At 59.4% G+C, this 8519-nt stretch overlaps 1 protein-coding gene across 2 annotated transcripts; it reads right to left on the reverse strand.

Moving 5' to 3' along the window:
* Positions 1-400: 400 nt before the first annotated feature.
* ZBTB48 (zinc finger and BTB domain containing 48) lies at positions 401-8498 on the reverse strand. Of its 2 annotated transcripts, none has more exons than XM_068986189.1 (11): positions 8486-8498; positions 7196-7892; positions 6269-6510; positions 3343-3454; positions 2668-2760; positions 2263-2349; positions 1938-2092; positions 1407-1543; positions 1170-1334; positions 802-890; positions 401-710 (listed from the first exon to the last, which is right to left on the reverse strand). In XM_068986189.1, exons 2-11 carry the CDS (start codon positions 7883-7885, stop codon positions 414-416), a joined length of 2067 nt encoding a protein of 688 aa, XP_068842290.1. In that variant the 5' UTR covers positions 7886-7892; positions 8486-8498; the 3' UTR covers positions 401-413. The 2 variants fall into 2 exon arrangements, with proteins under 2 accessions (XP_068842290.1, XP_068842289.1); XM_068986188.1 differs by having other exon boundaries at positions 8477-8492.
* Positions 8499-8519: the final 21 nt, after the last annotated feature.

Genomic DNA, 8519 nt, shown 5'->3' on the forward strand with positions numbered 1-8519 from the left:
TCAGGACCCTGGCCACCCTGTTTTGACTCCAGAGGCTGAGTGATAAATTCCACCCTCACTGGCTGGCGTTGCCGAAGCTATACTATAGGAACGCTACTGCTCCATCTGGTCCAGTTCTAAAACCCAGACAGGAGAAAAATTAGAGTGCCCCGAGCCAGAGGCATAGCCCCAAAGCTACCAACCCACGTTTCACCCATGGGGTCTCCTAACAACCTGGGGAAGCTGCTGGCCAAGATCTGGGGTGCACAGATCAAGCAGTGCCCCACTTCTTCTAGAGGACACGGTGGGAAAGCAGCTCCTCCCAGAGCCCAGGTTCCTGGGGAACAGACCACTGGATGGGCTGGAATGGTCGAGTCCAAAGCCCTGTGGTTTATTGGGGGCTGGGGCCAAGTGGACCGTGCACGGGTCGGGGGCTATGTGTCACAGTCTTCAGGGATGGCGGCCGTAATGATGAGCGAGGGCTCCATGACGCCCGCGCCCGCGAAGCTCTCCTCTGCACACAGTCTCTGGCCAGGGAGCTGGGAGGCCAGGCTGCCATGGGCCAGTGACTCCACGATGACCTCGGCTGAGCCCACCTCCAAGTCGGAGGGTGGCTGGAGCGCCACCACCACCATCTTCTCATCCTCAATGACCAAGTTCCGGAGCTTGCGCTGCCTGGGATTGTAGTTCTCCACCCGGTCATGGATCTCCATGTGCCTCCGCAGGTGGGCCTAGGGGTTAGGGGGACTCAGGCTGGGTGCAGAGGGAGGAGGGTTCAGGGGCCCAAAGGGGCAGGAGGAGGCAAGCCAGCCCCCGGCCTACCTGCCGGGTGAACTTATAGCCGCATTCGGTGCACTCGAACTTCCTGACCCCCTTGTGTCTCCTCACGTGCACGCGCAGCTGCTCCACAGCTACAGCAGGGAAGGGCCGGGGTTAGAGGAGGGAGGAAGCGGGTGGGCTTAGCCCTGCCAGGTTCTCGGGCGGCACCCTGTAGTCACTACTGCCTGGGGCCCTCGGGAGCCTCCACCCACTCCCTGCTGGCAAGAGGGTTCTGCTGCCAAGGAATGTGTGACACCCACTGCTGTGCCCGACCTCTCCCGGGGAGCCCCTCCACCTCTGACAGGGGGAAAGGGCCTAGCCCTCTCCGCCCAGGGTAGGGCAGAGCGATGGCCTAACACAGGCCCAGGTACCTTTGAAGGTCTTCCCACAGATCTGGCAGAAGTGGGGCCGGCCCTCCTGGTGGCGGCTGGCCACGTGCCTCAGCAGGGGCCCCTTCTCCGTGAAGCGCTGCTCGCAGAACTCACAGCTGAAGGGCCTCTCGCCGGTGTGGGTGCGGTTGTGCTTGTCCAGGCTGGCTGTGGGGAAAAGGAGAGGGGCTCAGCCGCTGGGCCTCAGCCCCGGGCCGGGGAGGGGCCGGCCTGCCTCACCTTGGGTGCGGAAGGTCTTGCCACAGAGGTGGCACTGGAAGGGCTTCTCGCCTGTGTGCGTGCGCAGGTGCATGTTGAGATTGGCCTTCTGGGTGAAGGCATGGCTGCAGAACTCACAGACGTATGGCCGCTCATTCCTGTCCAGGCGGGGACACAGGCATCACCAAAAGAAGCCGTCCCCTTGGTGCCCCTGCAGCTGGGAACACACCTGATCCCAGAGCCAAGGAAACAGGCCAGGCTGAGGCCAGCCTGCCTGAGCTGTGATAACAGACTTCGGCTGCCCGGGGAAGAGAGGGCATGAGCTCCATCCCGGGAGCCACGGGACACCAGGACTCTGCCCAGGGAGGCCCAGAGCCTTGTCCTGCCTGAAATCCCCGCCCCCAGACTGCCTGCCTGGCAAGCTGCCTCATCCCTCAGGTCCTCCCCTCCAGAAAGGCTGCAGGCTTTGGACACAGGTAGGGGCACTCTGGCCCCTGTGAGTGGCAGCAGGGCCAGGCCTAGGGAGGACTGCCCCGGGGAGGACGGTCCCACCTGTGCTTGGCCTTGATGTGCATCTGCAAGCCATTCCGGCTCGAAGCCCGGTGCCCGCACTCCTCGCACACAAACAGCTTCTCCCCACGGTGCTTGAATGCCTCATGCAACTGCAGCTCCGTCCGGGACAGGAAGCACTTGGCACAGGTGGGACACTAAGGGACAGAGTGGGCAAGGCCAAAGTGAGGAGCAGAGCCGCCCTGGAGTCCCTGCCCTGGGAAACCGCACAGCCTGCCCACTCTAGACCAGCCGCACCGCCTCCCTGAGCTGGCTCCCGGCATCGCATCGGTCCCGGCCCCCATCCTTGGCGCGGCCTGGCACTTACCGCATGGGGCTTGGGGGCTCCATGCAGCTTGATCATATGACTCTGCAGGTCCTTCTTCTGCATGAACTGCTGGGAGCAGGAAGAGCACTGCAAGACAGGTCACAGTCACCTCTGAAGCCGCCAACGCCACTGGAAGCCGGGTCACCCCAGGGCTACTGGGGCAGGAATCCGGAGGCAGGGCCCAGCCTGAGATGCTCAGCCTCGACCAGGTGTGAAGGTCACACCCAGGCAGAGGCTGAGGTTGTCCTCCAGTGACGGAATCCCGCCCAAAGACACAGGAGCACTGGGCAGGTAGGAAGGAGAGGCCCCGACACCATCCCACATGAAGGGCTAGGCAAGGCGGGTGGGGTGGAGATCCTGGGGCCGCCCCTCGGCCTCCAGCCTTGGGGACAGGCCGAGCCTGACCTTGTAGGGCATCTCCCCCGTGTGGGACACCATGTGCACCCGCAGCTCCATCCTCCGGCGGAACGTCTCCTGGCACACAGAGCACGTGAAGACCTGGCAGCGTGAGGGGCAGGCGGGGCTGGCGTCACCAGGGGGAGGGCCTCTGCCCGGGCTGCCACTCACAGCTGACAAGGGTCTCCCCAAGGGGGTGGGGGTGCTAGGGTGGGAGAGGGCAACACATAACCTGCTTGCCTGACCGTGACCATCACTGAGTGCTGCAAGCCCACCACGCCAGGCTGGGAGTCAGACCAGGGACAAAGGCTGAATGGCCTCACCTGTGACCCCCACCCTGACTGGTGACCAGCCTCTAGGAAGCAGGGTTTAGCCCACCAGGGGGGTGGGGGGAGGTGGCCAGGTGGCCTTTCTCAGCAGTTACCCCCCTTCTCCAAACCCCAGGAACCCCAGGCAGGCAAACCCAAGATACCTCCTGCAGTGTCCCTTCTGGGCTTGTCCCTTCTCCCCTTGGTACCTGTGTCCCCACTGTCATACCAGGGAGGGGACCAATGACATCCAAGGACCCTGCGGCTCTCGAGTCTACAGTGCTGTCAGGCCAGTCCCCTGGGGGCCCCTCCCAGGTGGAAGAGAGAGAAGCCAGCGTGCACCTGCCCAGCAGGACCCCGGCTGGCCCTCAGGTACCTGTTCTGAGCGGTTCATGCAGTTCCGGGCTTCATGCTCCAGGAGGTTCTCCTTCCGGAAGTAACACTTCCCACATTTGGGACACTCAAAGGGTTTCTCCCCAGTGTGTTTCCTGCTGGGAGAAGCCACGGGGTGTGGAGGCTGAGTGGACTCGCTGCCCTGCCTCACACAGGGCCCGCTCTGGCACCTCTGCTGACAGTGCTGAGCTGCCCACGCTGACACCTGAGGCTCTCCACGTGGCTGGTGAAGCTGTGGGGTGCATCCAGAAACCCTCCTCCCTCCCGGAGACTCTGCAAGGGAGGGGACAGCTCCCCGCTGTAGGGGACACCCCAGAACCAAAGGCCGCTGGGAGGCCCAGCTGCAGTGTCTCTCCAAAGGCAGAAATAACCTCTGGGCCCTGACTCCCTGGAGAAACCTCTCAGCCTGCCTGGGACTTCTGTGAGCTTGGCCTTCGAAACTATGGCCACAATCTGACACCTCGCCTGGCCTCTGGGCTACCACCCAGTGCGGCTGCACCATCCCCAGGCCACTGCCTGGGCCTCCTACCTGGTCCTGTGCTCCACGCAGGCCTCCCAACAAGTTTTCACTTTAGGAGTCAGATGGACCCTCGAGGATAACCAAATCTCATCACCTTACTCAACACTTGGAATCTGGCCCCGAGAAAGGCCTGTTGCTGCCCCTTACCTTGCTGCCTCCCTCCCACCCCAGAGCCTCTGTTCCAGCTCCCCTCCAGCCCAGAGCTGCTCCCCAGCCATCTGCAAACTTCCTCACTTCCTCTGAACCTGCTGGGTAGTCTCCTGTCTTTACTATTGCAACCTGACCCAACCCTCAACTCCCCAGGTACTCCTCCCTAGCCCTCCTATCCTTTTCTTTTTTCCCATGGCACTTCTAGCCCTTCAGCACACTGCAGAGTCTCTTATCTGGTCGTTCAGGGTCTCACCGCCCTGCTGGAAGGCAAGCTCCACAAGGCCCCTTTGTTCTGTTCATGAAGGTATCTGAAGCGCCTAGCCACCTGGCAGACAACTCACTGAATGAACTAAGTGAACCCTGACCTCAGAGCCTGGAATGGTGTGGGAAGAACACTGACAGCCTGCCACAGGCACTCTTCTCTCATCCCTGCTGATACACTGAACTGTCCCCCACCCACAAGACCTCAGTTGGCACCTCAGCTGGCACCCCCTCCTAGTTCTTAGGTCAGTCCAGTGGCCTACAGCAGAAGATGAGGACGGGGCTGGTACCTGCACCCAAGTTTCACACTAGGGAGTGTGCAGGCAGACAGAGGTCACCCCAGGGTGACTGGCCCAAAGGCTCCACTAGCAGCAGCTGCCCCCAGAGCAGGAAGAGCAAGGGGCCTCTGGCCTCAGTTCCAACTCCATTCAGTCACCAGGGGCCTCTGAGAGTATTGTAGTGAGAAAACATGCATGGCCCAGCCTGGCTTGGCAAGACATCTGTCTGGGGCTGAAGAGGGGCAGGAGGGGAAGGCACATCGCCTAGCTGCCCTCCATGCAGGCCCTAGGAAGAGCAAGGCCACGGGAGCAGTGCCTTCCACAAGGATGCGTGGGATGATGGGAATACTCCAATGCTCCACATCCATGCTGTGGCCTTCGTTCAGCACCAGGGGCTGCAAGTAGCTACTGAGCAGTTGAAATGAAGCTAGCATGACTTAGAAACTAAACTTATTTAATTTTAATTACTTTTAAGTTAAAATAGCTTCCGGTGGAATCTGATTACCTTTGAGAAATGGAGTATCTCCTGCCAGATCAGTAAACAAGGATGTCACAGGCACCAGTCATTGTAGCCCTCCAAGGAGAGCTAGTGAGACCTAAGGGAACTCAGAAGAATACTTGCTATCTGCAGCCATCAAAAGGCAGCCATTTCCTGAGGTGAGCCCCAACGACACTCAAGATGTGGGAAAACACAGCATACTTGTCCCAGATAGCTGAGGTGCATATCCAAGGAGTGAGTTCAGTGAGCCCAGAAGCTTACATTATTCCCATACATAAAAAAGTGCACAATTCCTTGACTTGGGATATCTCGTTTTCTTAAACAATAATCTTTTGATGTTCAGACTATATACCCTTGGTTTCAGAATTTTCTATATAACCTGGCTCCTCCCTTCGCTTCCTCAGAGCAGTTCTCTCAGGGTTACTTGAGATGCTGCTGCCTCCTGGGCTTGAAGTCCTAAAAATTCCCACTGAATAAAACATAACTCTCAACTTTTAGGTTGTGATTATTTTTTAAGTCAACACCTTACTGGACACAGCAGCTTTCGACAAAGGGTCCCTAGTGCTCCGCTGACACCTGAGACTTAACCTGTCTGCAGAAACGCAGGCAGCACCCACCCTACAGATGGACATCTTAGCCCCAAGCCCACACTGCCAGGCTTCAGTAACACCTGTGGTCAGGCCTCAGCCACAGCATGGGCCCTCAGGCTGCTCTCTCCTCCTCGGGAGAAGCCTGCTGGAGGTCAAGGTCCACAGTGGGTGGAGCCTGATGTAACAGCTGCTTCAGGCTGCTTCAATCCTGTTAGACTCTTTGCGACCCCTTGGACTGTGGCCAGCCAGGCTCCTCTGTCCATGGGGTTCTCCAGGCAATAATACTGGAGTGGGTTGCCATGCCCTTCTCCAGGCGATCTTCCGTCTCTTACGTCTCCTACATTGGCAGGCGGGTCCTTTACCGCTAGCACCAGCTGGGTGTCCCCAGACCCGCTCCCAGCAGAGAGCTCACAGGACAGGGAGGAAGAAGGAAGCCATCCAATGTCAGAGTCTCACTCCCCAATGGTCAGAGGATACCAATGCCAGGCACTGTGTGGGTCTGAGATGGCACTCCAGCCCCCCTACATGGGCCACAAGTGGGGAGCGCAGGCCCCCTCCCCCAACACGGGAACAGCAGATGGGAAAGGAAAATAGAAAAACAGAATGTTTACCTGTTGTGGACTTTTAGGTAATATTTGCTGAGGAACTTTTTATGACATGTGGGGCATTCAACTGGCACCGCTGTACCTTTTCTGTTCTCAGCAGGCTCGGCTGCCAGGGAACCTGCGCTCCGGGCCGGCTCGGCAGCACAGGGCTTTCTGATTACGTTTGCTTTCCTCTTGCTCGGTACAGTCTCAGTTTCAGAATCATAATCGCCATCCCCGTCGTCCTCAACTTGAACCACCACCTCCCACTAGAGCAGAAGAGGCAGCAGGAGGGGGTGAGGTCACCAAACTGAATCAGCAGGGGTTCTGGGGATGGGTCTACAGGGTGGCCAGCTCCATCCGGTTTCATCCCAAGTCCCAACCCAGGCCTATCCCCAGACGCGTCCGTTCCTTCATCAGTGCCTGCTCCCTTCAAGGTCCCTGGGCAGCAGCAACATCCCAATCCCAGGTTTGAGGGCAGGAGCTCTGTGGGTAACTGGAAGTCCGCCTGGATTTCACTTCCCTGGGGAAACACCTAATGCCGCCCACATCTGCCCCAGGAAGCTGCCAACCACAGACACAACTGGCAGGAAGGTCAGCCTGAGGCTGTGGGATGGAGCTGGCTTCCTGCATTTGGAGATAATCACATCCGACTCTGCAACCCCATGGACTGTAGCCTGTCAGGCTCCTCTGTTCATGGGATTTCCCAGGCAAGAATACTGGAGTGGGTTGCCATTTCCTTCTCCAGGGGATCTTTCTGATCCAGGGATTGAACCCACATCTCCTGCCTTGACAGGCAGATTCTTTACCACTGCGCCACCTGGGAAGCCCTAAATTTGGAGAAAGCCTGTTCTAAACCCACAAAACAGACTGTACCTTTGGGTCCAGATTACCCCTGCAAAGTATCAGACCCTTCTCCCCATCTCCCCTTCTCCAACACCCTGAGCACAGTACCTCATTAGTCCCGCCCTGCAGCTGGACACCTTCAGCTTCGAAGGGCCTTGGGGGCACTTTGCAATCCTCAGGCTCCTTGTCCCCAGGGGGACAGAGCTTCAGGGCCTGCTTGAGTTTCCCACGGAGAAAGGACGGGCTCTCACTCTGAGCAGGGAGGCCAAGCCGGGGCCTCTGGGGGCTGAGACTACTGCTGACCTCCGGATCCCTGGGGATTTGACCCAGAGTCCTTGAAACTTCCTCCTTCTCCACACCTGCAGACTCCTTGAGGTGGCTGTTCACATCCCGGGGGGCAGGTTTCCCGAGCCCACTCTGGCCACTTGCTGGCTGTCCCACTGAGGCTTTGGGCTTGAAGCTCTGGCACAACTCCACAGCCTCTGGCACTCGCAACTCCCTGGCTGCCAGGAGCACCTGATCCCGGTTCCCCGAGGTGAGGGCGAGGTGGCCGGTGTAGAAAAAGTCCAGCAGGAGGCCAAAGATCTCGGCAAAGCCCGCAGGGAGGACGACACTGCCCCCTGAGCCATCCCCGTAGAGGCTCTGGAAGAAGTGGCTGCAGCAGGCAAGAACACTCCAGTGTGCCTTGAACACCAGGCCCCCCACATCCAGGGTGGCATCGCAGTACTGGCCCCGCTCCCGCTGCTTGTTGAGCTCCTGCAGAACCCTCACGCTGTGCTGGACGAATGAGCCGTCCATGGTCCCTCTGAAGGGAAGAAACACGGCAGTGACACTGACCAGTCCAACCCAGAGGCAGCAAGAGAAAGCCCCTGGAGCTGAGGCCAGGGTAAAGGGAGACAGATTCTATTCATTCACGTTTATTACAACCAGGACGTAGATCAAGGTTAGAAGGTGCAAGCTGAGGCAGGAAGGGACTGAGAGCCTCCCTGGGCGCGGGGTCCAAGCAAACAGGCCATATCGGGGGTGGGCAGAGAGTGTGGGTGACGGGGGTGCGGGAGGACTAGGTGGGGACACAGTCGCGAAAGGGTGCTGGTGGGAGGAAATCAAAAGTTTGGGAAAAGAGGCGCTGAATCAGCGCGAACTTATCAGCCTGGCACAGCGAGAGGACCGGAGGCAGGGGAGGACAGTGGCTGCAGACAGGTGAGAGGAACCCACGCCGCGCCCACACGTCTCGAGCAGCCGGGCGGAAGGCGGCCGCGGTCACACTCCATCAACAGTCTCGGCGGCCCACAGCGCCCCCTCCCTCGTCCCTTGCCCCTCAACCTCCTCACCCTCGCCCATGCTCCCTACGTCTACCCCTCCAACCCCGAGCCAGATAGCCCATACAACCTCACTGACCAACTGCCCCGGCCGTACGTGCCCGGCGAAAGTG

Source organism: Capricornis sumatraensis, chromosome 14 (assembly GCF_032405125.1).
Source record: "Capricornis sumatraensis isolate serow.1 chromosome 14, serow.2, whole genome shotgun sequence".
NCBI lineage: Eukaryota > Metazoa > Chordata > Mammalia > Artiodactyla > Bovidae > Capricornis > Capricornis sumatraensis.

What these genes read in the sequence shown, in the direction of transcription:
- ZBTB48 (XM_068986189.1), bottom strand. Translation starts at nt 7,885, where the DNA reads ATGGACGGCTCATTCGTCCAGCACAGCGTGAGGGTTCTGCAGGAGCTC. An exon ending in CAAGACCTTCCGCACCCAAG is followed by an intron (nt 1,335 to 1,406) that starts GTGAGGCAGGCC and finishes TTTTCCCCACAG; the next exon opens with CCAGCCTGGACAAGCACAAC. An exon ending in CTGTGGGAAGACCTTCAAAG is followed by an intron (nt 891 to 1,169) that starts GTACCTGGGCCT and finishes TCCCTGCTGTAG; the next exon opens with CTGTGGAGCAGCTGCGCGTG.